The sequence below is a fragment of the Delphinapterus leucas genome, chromosome 20 (genome assembly GCF_059928025.1).
Source record: "Delphinapterus leucas isolate spDelLeu-1000000601 "Yukka" chromosome 20, BTC_Dleu_Yukka2, whole genome shotgun sequence".
Lineage (NCBI taxonomy): Eukaryota > Metazoa > Chordata > Mammalia > Artiodactyla > Monodontidae > Delphinapterus > Delphinapterus leucas.
The window spans coordinates 29,320,368-29,333,530 of NC_143148.1; the positions used below are offsets into that span (position 1 = coordinate 29,320,368).

At 36.4% G+C, this 13,163-nt stretch overlaps 1 protein-coding gene across 1 annotated transcript in view; it reads right to left on the reverse strand.

Annotated features, from left to right (window-relative positions):
* Positions 1-12,461, reverse strand: part of TOX3 (TOX high mobility group box family member 3) — a 32,561-nt gene extending 20,100 nt beyond the window's left edge. The window contains exons 1-2 of the mRNA XM_022555191.3: positions 12,210-12,461; positions 7,430-7,681 (exon numbers count right to left, since the gene is read on the reverse strand). Coding sequence (XP_022410899.2) covers positions 7,430-7,681; positions 12,210-12,314 — 357 coding nt within the window. The 5' untranslated portion in view covers positions 12,315-12,461. The remainder of the gene's footprint in view (positions 1-7,429; positions 7,682-12,209) is intronic.
* Positions 12,462-13,163: the final 702 nt, after the last annotated feature.

The window sequence follows — 13,163 nt, forward strand, 5'->3', positions numbered from 1 at the left end:
AATAGATAACTAATAAGAACCTGCTGTGCAAAAAATAAATAAAATAAAATTCAAAAAAGAAAGTATTAACTGATCATACTTCATGGGCATCCATCAATTGTGGACAACTTGGATTTAATTATAAATAGTATAAATGTATAGCCTAACACCTCAACTTATGTTTTGAAGAGTACTCAAGGATTAGTTTTTGCAGTCAGAAAGGTCATTCAGAATGGGCAGGCCATGGACTTCTAACAGGAAGCACATTGCCTTCTATCTATAAGTACAGTTCAACGAAGCCTTTGCGCAACAATGCCTTGATGGTTTGTCCATGTCTTGGTAGGGGGAGTGCTCAGCTGAGGCTTGCTTCTCTCTCTACCTGATGAAAGAGCCTCTTTGTCCTTTGTTTTTTTAAAACAGGAAACCAAGGAACAGTGAATTTGGGGTAGAGGTCCCCCGTTTTCTTAAATTGCCTGAAATCCAGTCTATTATTGAACGTTAATCATTTGAGTGAATGGTTAAATCTGAATAATTTTATATTAAAAAGGAAACTTTACATCACTAGCATAAATTAAAAACTGGAATCACCATAATCAATGGAATGCCAGATAAATACTAAGTAAAGGAAATACTGAATAATTCCATTACAGTCCATCTAAATATGCAGACCTGCCTAAGGTTCTGAGCCAGAGTTCTGCTCTCTTTTTTAAAAAGGATGAAAGAGAGATGTGAAAGACTCATTAGCCCCAAACTGAGACTTCCTTCTTGACTTAAGATTGAAAGAGAACGGAAAGGTGAAAAAACGTCCCTACTGTGTAAATCACCGTGTTATATTACCATGTCCATACTTCATATAAAATATGTGGGGTTTGGGGGGATGGGAATGGTTTGCTCTTATTTCTTTAGCCAAGAAAACTCTCCCTCCTCTACATATTCAAATCTTTTTCACTCCTACTTTCCGGGCCTGTCCCTCCATGAAGTCCTCTCAGAATGAATTTCCCTTTCCTTCCCATGCCTGGAATTTATCTTTGTGATGCATACTTGGTGATACATAATCACACATCCTCCTGTTTTGCGTTTTTGTTTCTTTTACAAATGTTAAGATGTAAGCTTTAGAATAGATTTTTAAATTTTAAGTACCACACCTTATTCTATTTTATCTATTGATATTTTTACTCTGTTCAATGATGCTTACTTCCATCTGAGTTGATTTTATCACAAAGGATTTTTAAAAATCTAACATGCAAATGTATTTAATGCACCTTCCATCTACATTTACAAGCAAATATTCTCTGTAACAATGTAATATCAGATTCTTATAATAAAGGGTAACATCTAATTAAGAAGCAAATAACCCAAATATATTAGAAAGTGCGACTAAATACATTTTCACTATGTGGTTTTTTAATCAATATTTCTTGAGAAATGGAGTAATTAATTATCAGTAATAAAAACTGCTTTGTATTAATAAATATCAGAAAACTACAAATAGGAAATCCAGTAATTTTATGCTCAATTATTTAGTTATGTCCTATAGCGAGGTTAAAATTTTACTTCCAAATAAACAATCAATCAACATTTACGCATAGCAAGTGCATTCCTAACCCAAATAGAAACTGAAACAAACACAGTCGTGCCAAATACATCAATGATAATTACAGACCTACATACCCTAAAGGTTATATTTATCAAAATCTCTGCACCGAAATAGATACTTTTTACTTAATAACTACTCTCAGGGTTATAATCAAACATACCTACACATGAAAGTTTTGTGAAAACCAGTCTTCCCCAAAGTTAATAGTTTCTTAGCAAAATAAAAATTTCAAGAGTTTATCATAAAACAATGGTATTTTCTTATGTACCCTCTAACTCCTTTGTTTTACCAAGGAGTCAGCTCTGTGTTGATTTTATTCAATCCTAAATTAAAATTTTAAAGAGGAATTCCATTTTTACAGCTGTTGATACTTTAAACCTCCTCCCCACCTCCATTTTTATTTAGTATTAAGGTACATTCTTAATAACAAATAAATATTCTTTCATTATCCTTTCATTCATTCATATATTCCACAAATATAATATTTATTGAGAGCCTCGTGTATTCCAGCCCAGACACTGTTCCAGGCCTGAGGATGACAGTAGCAAACAAGACAGATGAGGGGACAGGACAGGCCGTAAACAAGCAAAGGAGACCGTTTCTAAGGGTGACAAGTGAGGCCAAAGTACAGGAGTAACTCTCATCCCTCTAAAAACTGTTTGACCCATCAAGCCAGTTTTATTTGGGAATCTGAGTGACGTAGAATGGTGTGTCTTCTGTCCCTAACCCACAGGGAAATACTGCCAATGCTATAGAAGGTTATAACTGTAGAGTATATATGTTAAAAACAAGATACAGGGAAATAAACCATAGCCTAACTTTTTAATAACATGTTTCCTTGAATGGGATAAATCAACCAAGTAATCACATGTTGCCCTTCACAAGAGCTAATTGGGTTTTGTAGAAGTTTGGAACATGCCCCTCCTTTAATACATGATCCTAAAGTTAACTCAACCTTTAAGACAACACTCATACGTTCGGGGTCAGTAGGCCTTCCCAGGCAGAGAATAAAGAATATTTCTTTTAAGCCGTGTATGGTACAAGGTTATTTGCTCTACCAAAAAAGGCAGCTCGTAAAATGTCTGTGGCTTGGGTATTTTGGGTAGACGATTGTCCAGGTGTAGCAACAGTTAATTAAAGTGGACCTGGGACAGCATGCCTCTTTGAAGCAGTCATCAGACTCCGAAGTTCTGTATTACGTGGAGGAGACACTGCTGACCGAGAACTCAGTTTGATAAATGATCGGTCTCTAATGATTAAGAACAATACATAGCACCTAGTAAGTGCTCAGCAAATGTCTGCTAGAGTTAATATGGTTTTAATTATATACTTTGGGCTTGGCACAGATAGGTCCCATTCCACTCAAAGTGAGTTATTTTGCTTATGTAAGATGTGCCTTTTCTATTGTTAATTTACAATAAGAATACGTTTCGACCATGACCTGACCAAAAATAAACATTACTGAGTTAATCATTCAATTTGTATGAGAACTTGTTGGTCCCCCCAAAGGCTAAATGGTAATCGTCCTGTGGAATTTAGCTCTGCCGCCTCTATTGACAATGGCAATGAACCTGTCCATAACAATAATAAGGGCTTGTTCTAATAGAACGTTCCATGCATTAAACACATTAATGACCCATGAAATAACTGTTTTATCTGTAACACATTAAGCTACATTACTAAAACGATGTATTAATTGAAAAGTCTGCGATTTCTCTTAACGTAAGATTTTGGATAGTACAAAAATGGCATGAAAGTTATTTTGTGAAAATAAAAATAATTCAGAATTAGACCCCTACTAAATGACTGTACGAGAAAATCAAAACTTCTAAAATAAGCCTGGTAATTTTAGGAGTATTATTTTGATACATTCTTATTTTTCTGATCAAAAATGATGTCTGTCTGGATTATGACATAAGAGCTTTGTGAATATTTTAAAAGCTGGTACTTTTCTTCTCTGTGTGCATACCTTCTGTAAGACTTTTTTCTCTCTCATTCTCTTTCCTTAACGGGTACAGAGACTGCCATACCCAAATTTAGCTCCCTTACTTCCATCTTTGTCAATTTTCTAGTACTATGTTTGATATTATCAGAGCACCAGTAGTGTTCTCTATAAATATGTGCTATCGCAATTAAGTCCAAAGCAACATCAAACAGAAAACGTCGCTCTTCCAAACATGAAACATAATGCACGAAGAAAAAATATGTGAATTATCAGTGTGTTTTATAAATTCTCTTTTGGGGGGCATACAAAATATCAGACTAGAGACAATTATGTTACTGTCTGTTTCTTGGATATCAAAGAGAATTTTGAAATTCATCAAAGCTAACCTTCTGTTATGTACAACAGGCTAAGCTGAAAAGAATGTTAACAAGTTCAATTTTCATTCAATCAGCACTACTGCTCTCTGAAATGTTTCATTGCAGGAAAGAAATAAAAATAATCTATATGGTAATTATGAGGATGAATCCCCCAGTAACTTTCAGCTACATGAAAGGTCAGTTCTATTCAAGATATTTTATCAGTCCCCTGCACATACTCCTGTCCTGTCATTCTAAATCTGAACAGCATTTTATTTTCCCATTTACTGCTACCTGCAGAATTAAGTACTTAAGCCAAATAAGAAAAAAAAAAAAAGAAATGTTGAATGCTGGCAAAGGCTATAATAGCATAGAGATAAATCGTTCAGCTGCTCTCTCAAGCCTCTAGGGCTGCAGATTTTTCTTCTCCTGGTGCACTGTGGGTATTCAAAACTTGTTCAACATGATTTCATTTCATTTCAGGCACTGCCTGAGAAAACTAAATTACAGAATCAATCATACAGAAGGTCAGAGTGAGACTTCATTACAAGTATTGCATGCTTGCATGAATATCTTTCATTTATGACTGACCCAATATGTCACAATAGCTGTCTAGTAAAAATAATCCACTTTCTGAAATTGATGTACTACTGATGTCAATGCTACTCAGCAGGCTGGGCAGATTATAGAGAGGTGTTAAAAAAAAAAAAAAAGAAAGAAACCTTTTGGAGCGCACGTTGTAGATTTTTAGGATTGCAATCTTTTGTAGATTAAAATAATTTCCAGATGATCATCTAAACTGACAATAATGCTTAGAGGTAACCAAACTATGACTGTTGATTTCAACTTGCCAGCGACACCCTGTGTGAAAATACACACATCCACAACAAGCAAATCAAGGTTGTTCTTTTAAGTCACAAAGGCATCGACTTTCAATTTTTTCAACAATTCTCTTTTGAATACCAGGGCATTATTTGCATATTTTGAAATGGGATGCTAATCATTAGACTCTTTTTAATCCCCCCTTTTCTTTTTTGTTCCTGCTTTCTGTTTTTTAAATATAATGGCAGAAACTTAAGGAAGATAAACATGTTGTGCTGGTTGCCAACAAAAATGCAGCTAATCAGTAAAGTGACAAACAGCCACTCTTTCTAAAGGAAAACCAGTGAAGCTCTGAAGAAAAGCTGGTTCAATACCCCATAAACAAGCTGGCTTTTCTTCTTATATGAAAGTCTTAATTCACCATAGCAATCCTTAACAGACAGCCATATTCATTTGGATAATAAAACTTCTTACTTGCATAAGGTATGATAACCGGTGCACACTGGGAAGCCGAGTGCATGATGTATAAAGTATTATTTATTATTTTTCTGGTGACCTTCCTAAGGGAAATCTCCGAGGAGCTGCTGTGGAGCATTATGATGTCGCCAGCCACCTTGGTACCCGGAGGGAAATATAGAAGAACCTTGACATAACCTATTTTTAACCATGCCTCTGGCGATTCTGAATTCAAGTTTATAGGTGAACATGTCAGGTAGTACATAGAACAAAGCCAACGACACATTGTATTCATCATAATTCTGTCCTGGTACATTTTATTTTTTCCAACATTTGTGATTTAAAATCCCAAGACATTTCTTCAAGGTGAAATTCTACTAGAATTTTCAACAAGATTAGTTTGTTTCCAGCCAAAATAAATATCATTTGGGTTCAGCAAAACTTCAGAAAGGCTCCAATAAATGTGATGAGGTCCATGTAAATACCATGACAACATCTTGCACTTGGCTAAAGTACTCATACTTTTAAAAATCAATGAAATAATTCAAGGGCTTGAGTGATTAGCAATACATTACAAAAGAAGCATTAAAAATTGAGTCCTCTCTTCCAATGCCAGTCCGTGAAAGCATTGTTCTTTAAGTGTATGTGAATATCATAATTATTTTATGATTCCATCTTTAGTTCTTTCCCATATAGTAAATTCAATTGACCATGAAATGAAATTTCATAGTCAAAATGCCTCCTTTACACTTTTTTTTATAGCAGCAATAACAGTTTTATAGCTTTAAGGCAAGGTAATTCATCAGATGTTTAATTTAAAGGCAGATTCTTATATTATTAATAAATATTTACCAATTTAATAAAGCACACATTTTAGCATGCATTATATGGTCTTTTAACTATTTCCCTAACTTAAATGAGCCTCGCTGAGCATCTATGAATAATGGTGAACCCTAGGCAAACTCTCTTGGTGACTAAACACCCTTTTTATTTTTATTATTTTCCAGGCACAACATTGCAAGCCTCATTATAGAGGAACAGAGGACAGAACCCTCCCTTCCAGTGTCAAAGGGACAAAAATGTAAGAAAGTTCACAGGAAACAATTATTTGTGATGGCGAAGAACGTTTATGAATACTTAATGACCATTTCCCGACTGTTCCCTGCATTCTTTTCTGACAAAAAAGTAAAAATAAAAACCCTGATGTTCAGCTCAGACACAAAAGATCACAGGCAAAGAAAATTATGTTGCCGCAATCCTATTTGGGAAAGTAATCTTATATTTCAGAGAGCACACTGAATCTTTGCACTGCTAATCCACTACATATTTGGCAATCATCTGTTGTTATCTGGGGAATTAACAATGAAACCAATAAACATCGCTGGCATGGTCATAATGTGCACAGAAATATGTAAACAAGCAATAGGAATTGTTTTTTGTTATACCAACACGTCTGTTTCATTTTATCAGGGTTAAAAAAAAAGCCCTATAAACTATTAATCTTGTTTAAAATGTCTGCCTAGTACCTCACCTAGATAGACACAAATGCATTATATACTATGGTAGAGAAAAAAAAAACAATCCCAGCAGATGAGCTTAAAATACTTAAGCAGATTTACTCTGGTGATTGCTAACTATAATTGCACACTGAGAAAAACAGAACCAAAATTATTGCATTAGTAACCTTGGCTCTCTGGAGGGCCTTACTTGATGTTTACGACAATAAATACCACAATTAGGTATACTTCACACAATAACCTGCTCTATATTTTTCTCTGCTGGTTATAAGCAATTATTCTTTCTCCCTTTCTCTGTACCACAGTTTGATATTTCATCTCAGATAGGAGCAAATCATGTATCATAAACGTGATGCTTTAATCCAACAAATGCAAAAGACCCGGGCACTTGATAAGGGCTTCCATTTCTAAAAACTCTCCTGGGCAAACTTTCAACTCAAGTACACCTCTTTGTCAAACCAAAGGCAAGGGGAGATGCCTTTGCTTTCAAACCAATGAATCAGACTTCTCAGAAACTCATTTCAAACCAGAAGGAACTTGTTGGGTCCTCCTCTTTCAAATCAACCAACCCAGCGCGCTCTTGTCCCACACCAGGGATTAATCCACTACCTGCATTTAAACGGCATTGGGAGGAACAATCCACACGTCCTCCGGTGGATAGGCACGAGCATGTTTTAGCACATGGGCTCTCAGATCTTTACCCTGAGAAGGACAAACAATAACTAAAACACTTTCAAGCAGTAAATTTGCTGCCTACCATATGCAACCCACTGCTATGAAGCACGCCATCTTGTTCCACGAGATTTCTTGAGATTGTAATGGAAGGAAGATCCAGGCTTTGAGGGGGAAACTGGGGCGTGAATTCACTTCCCTGGGAAGGCAACGGATCGCTGAGGCCTTGAAAAGGTAGAAGTACATCAGGCATGCCCAGAGCGGGGTCCGACTCTGGAGGTGGTGTGATCGGGGGTATTTCAAACTCCTCATCTCCGAGGCTTGGTGTATGGAACGTCTGCTAAAGGAAACAAAATACAGATATCTTCATATTCTCTTCCTATATCTTATTTCTCCTTGGAGGGAAAACGAAAGATTTCGCATGAAAATACTACAGAGCTAGGCCAAATATTGATTTCTCAAATGAAAATACCTTAAACACAGATTTCCATACATAAAGTTTTGCTGATCATTCTGATTAAAGATTTGAGTCTCATTATCATATGATTTTAATGGAGTATCAGTATTAACAGTTTTTTAATGCGTACTTAATTAGCAACATCTGTCTTTGTTGTTAGTTGGAGCACCAGCGACATTAGATTTGGCTGTATAACAAATTACCACTTTATTGATACGTTAGTGAAACGACTCAAACGCTTACATTATCCACATGCTTCATCAAATGCTGACGATTTTGTGGAGCACACACACGACATTAATCCAGAAGTGAACATTACACATATTTACTTTCTGCCACAATATATAAAACAAGTGATATTGAATGTATGGTTTGCTTTTTAAATTTCCTTATTGGTATATCCTCAAGTGCAATGAATGCTTCCATGGAAATTGTTACTGTTTGTAATAAAGCATTTCATATAAGGATTATCAGAGTACATATATCCGCGGCTTTTATTTAAATTGTAAGGAGAGTTATTTTCTTTTATAGGAAGATTTTGATACGTATTTATCAGAACACTTTTCTTCCAGTCTTCAGCTTTTTTTTTTTTTTTTGCGGTACGCAGGCCTCTCACTGTTGTGGCCTCTCCCGTTGCAGAGCACAGCCTCCGGACGCACAGGCTCAGAGGCCATGGCTCACGGGCCCAGCCGCTCCACGGCATGTGGGATCTTCCCGGACCGGGGCACGAACCCGTGTCCCCTGCATCGGCAGGTGGACTCCCAACCACTGCGCCACCAGGGAAGCCCCAGTCTTCAGCTTTTAAAGACCATTGAACGAGCATAGAGATATACTGATAGAAATGTTCTAATTCCATGGATGTTGCTCAATTACCTAGACAAGTGTTACTTCTCAAGACCTAGGTAAATAATGCATTGTTTTCTTCATGGCTACTCAGATTCTCAAAGATAGTGTTTTCACATAGGGCCTTGAGATGCAAACCAAGGCTGCCTTGCTGAACCCCATGAATTGTCTTTCTTAAAATAGAACTTGGATTTTGTGGGGAGAAGGGTCAAGGTCTAGAGTATTTTTTTGGTAGGGTGAAGGGGTTCAGGGACAGCTCAGATACTTTTTTATTCCTAGCTCAGAGGGTCAACATTATAGTTCATTTATTACTAATAGCATTTTTTGAAGAATGAATTGGTGCCACATAATTTGAATCTGTTGTAACTGGTTAAAAGGACTAATTAAGGGCTGAAAATCATCCTTCTTCAAGCTATCAATGATGATGTAACTTAAGAACCATTTGAGAGAAAATAGAAACAAACGCAAGGGGAAAACAAACAAACAAACAAACAAAAAAAACATTTCTTGGGCTTCCCTGGTGGCGCAGTGGTTGAGAGTCCGCCTGCCGATGCAGGGGACGTGGGTTTGTGCCCCGCTCCGGGAGGATCCCACATGCCACGGCGTGGCTGGGCCCGTGAGCCATGGCCGCTGAGCCTGCGCGTCCGGAGCCTGTGCTCCGCAACGGGAGAGGCCACAACAGTGAGAGGCCCACAAAAAAAAAAAACAACAAAAAAACAAAAAACATTTCTTGCCTATGGAACCTGTCAACTACTATTTGTATCTCACCAGAAATAAAGAGGTCACAAGCTATGGGAGTCTATGGCAGGACAATTGAACATCTTGAGGTTCTTAGCAGATTCAATAGATGCAAAACATTAGAGCATAATAACACATTTGAAAGCTAGAATGAAATATTAGATTTTCTGACATATTTATTCCAATAATGACCCCCCCAAGGATGTCAATTTCTGACTGTGGTACCCCGAGTTCTCAAACACAAAGGGATGAATTGGCCACAAGCGTGGTTGGCTAATGAATGTAACCCTATGGCTGCATTTGCCGTTATTTTGGCACTAATGTGGTCTAGTAACAGATGCAACTGTAATTTGTGACTCATTTGCTACCCCATTACTGCTTAATGAAATCTAACATATCACATTAACAATACGGATAAACACTCATTCTTGATATGTGGCATTTGGCTGTTTTCATTACCACTGTAATTAACACTTGAAATATTATTTCAATAAATATTTAAAGTACTTTAAAAATGGTCAGGGTAATCATGACACAGACAGAAAACATAAAGCAAATGTGTGAATTTCAAACTCAGCGCATCCTGGTCCCCGTAGTGTTATCTACAGGGTGATACCTATGGGAAGGGGATCGGTTTCAGGCACAATTTCGACTTTGCAGCATCAAACCTAAAGTCTTCCTGAATTAGTCTGTACTCGTTAAAATGTTAAAAAAAGAAATAAATTTACTTTTAGTGCAGTGATTGGGAAATTAGGCACATACTATAACATAGTGCATTAACATTTACTTGGGCTTTATTTTTTGTTCAAGAAAAGATGTACAGTGAAATAATTATATAAGATTACTTCTTAAATTCTAACACGTCTTAAGCGAGGCAGTTAAAATTAAGGAGGTTGTCATTTTTATTTCTGTTAAGGAATAAAGAGAGATCTTACATATTATGTGTTCCTCCAGTATATTTTTTAAAAGACAAATTAATTTTGAGCTAGAATTCAATATATTACTATTTCATCGCCTAATAAAATAATACCATAATATTATATTATATAACTAAGAAAATGCTAAAACCTTAAATGACTTTTAAAGAGGGGTAATCCATTAAATATAAAGTTAAACATTCCTTAGAGAAAAGAGTAATCACAGCACTGGTTGTCTGAGATAATAAAAATAACCAAGTATGGCAGCAACCAAAGAAAAAGACATTGACTTTCGCAACTGTGCCATATGACCAGTATCAGATTAATCAGTTAGAGTTTACATGATTACTTTTTGCAGATACTGACTTTCCAGTGTTTACCTTGTACATGTTAAAGTAGTATGTACATGATTAAATACCATCTGTACTGAAATGTTCAAAACATTTGTTCCTTTTGATAAAAATGCAAATCTGGAGAACTGTTGTATCAACATATAACAGCCAATGTCTGACACGGTGAATTATCACAGCTGGAATTAAATTGTCTCTGAACAGCTGCTGGCAGTAGAGCTTTCATCAATGTTTGATTCAAATGTAGGGAAAAAAATCCTACAGAATGAAACATCATGTTGTCCTTACAGATGGGGTTTGTGCTCATTATCACAAACAACACAGCAGCCAGTGCCAAACAATATTCCCTTATCTAGGTAGTATCCTTGGTTAGAGAGATGATGGTCACTGCAAAAATGATTAATCTACGGATACCCTTAGTTCTCGATTCCCCAACTTTTTCTACTAATTTCTCCAAGTTAATTTCTTCCATACCACTTGCTTCCCTGTAACTGAGATCATTTACGAAGCCATTATGATTTTCATTCTCTGGGGTCAAGCTGGTCCAGTTTCCTATATTTGAATGTATTTGGAAAATGAAGACTTTTTATTACAGGAATCACAAGAGGAAATGTTCCATTTGGACCAATTTCACTTCTGCTTGTTCTTGTTTTAAAATCTTAAATCTCACACAGTCTACCATTTTTAAGAAACCATTTCTTTTTTTTAAATTTGTATTGGAGTATAGCTGATTCACAATGTTGTGTTACTTTCTGCTCTACAGCAAAGTGAGGCAGTTATACATATACATATGTCCGCGCTTTCTTGATCTAATCAAGATGGAGGTTGTTCTGGAGGGCAGGCCAATGAGACCAAGACAGCAGCCTTAAGTCACTAAGTAGGGAAGCAGTGAAAACAGCAACAAAAATATGTTTGTTCCATGGGCACTGGTAAACTGCAGACAAACTCAGAGCCACCATGGTGTTGCATTTCAAATCCATCACCTGATTTTCCTAGCTATAGCCGAGTCTTGGAGCATGCCCATTCATTCATTCATTCAATACATATTTATTGAGCAACTACTATGTGCCAGGCACCGTACTCGGGTGTGGGAATCTAACAAAAATACTCATTTTACATCACTCTCACTGAAGACCCCAGAAATTGTAATACTGTTCTGCCACACTGTTCCCAAACCATGTCAACTTAATGAAATTATCCCCAGAGCTGTGTGAAGTTTAAATATTTTCTATTAGGAGTCCCTTCCATCCTAGTTTCCAAATATAGTTTGGATAGATATTCTATCCTTTCTTATATACTTACTTTTGCTTGCATCTGTACTCTTTTCATCAAGAGATGTGTATGTGAATTACTAACGTTCCTAACAGCCTATGGACGAGTGATAAAGACTTGTCAGGTTATTTTCTCTTCCAATAGGTTTTTCTCGTTTTTCCTCCAAAGTTGTTACCTCGTGCCACGTAATAACAAGATAAATTCAATACTTGGCTTTTCCCTTCAAGCCTGTTAAATGATCTAAATAACACACAAAACATGAACAGATACATTAAGGCAGACACCTACCTCGCCGGCTGCAAAGAAAGCGTTGTTTGCTTCAGCCATATTCATGTAGTTATTGTTATTTCCAAACTGAAAGAAAACAGATTGTTTTATGTTAATATGCAGCATCGTAAAGAATTCTGGGGGTTTACTTACTGCTTAGATGGGATTTGGAAAGAATGTTGGTGTTGTGAGATAAAAGGGTGGTTTCACTCGGACCAAATGTGAACTGTGACAGATTTCAGAGCACTATGTTATATGCTGTCGGCTGGTTCCCTCAGAAAATAAAGCACCGAGTTAAGCTAACGCGATAATTCTAGAAAATAGTGTTGTTTCTCATCGAGACTAATAGCAAAGGGAGACAATTGTAAACATTTGGCCAACTGGTCACTAGTGGGTGTTGTTTATCGAACTGGCATTTGTCAGGTTAGCAGGAAAAGAGTTTCCAAGAAAATCACCCTGACACATTTTTAAAGCATGTTGGGATTTCATAGCTTACTTTTCAAGAACAGATGTCACAAGTGTGGGTAGGTTAAAATGTGAATTAAAGTGAATAGAATTCAATTCCCAGGACTCAAATTCTATTTTCCTGTGAATGGGGTGTGGCATGAATATAAATAAATAATAAGACTAAAGAGTATTTTTTAAATCTCCAGAGTTTAAAACGATATCTATATCCATCAGAGCTGTTGAAAACAGTGGTATTTAATCTCTCAATGTAACATTAAGTGCAAAGAGGTTTAACATATAAGCGGGATCCTATGAACACAGCAATTTTTATTTAATTCCCTAACACAATAGCCCATTCAGGCCATCACAAATAAGACCGTATCAGCATTTCAGACATAAGCTCTTTCCTTCTAGAGACCTGTTATCAAAATATAAAACTTGGATTTTGGCAGAAACGTATTTTCAGGTTCAGATAGTCTAAGTAGGAACGTTTTGTTGCTTTAAACATTCTCTTATCAGTCTGGCAAT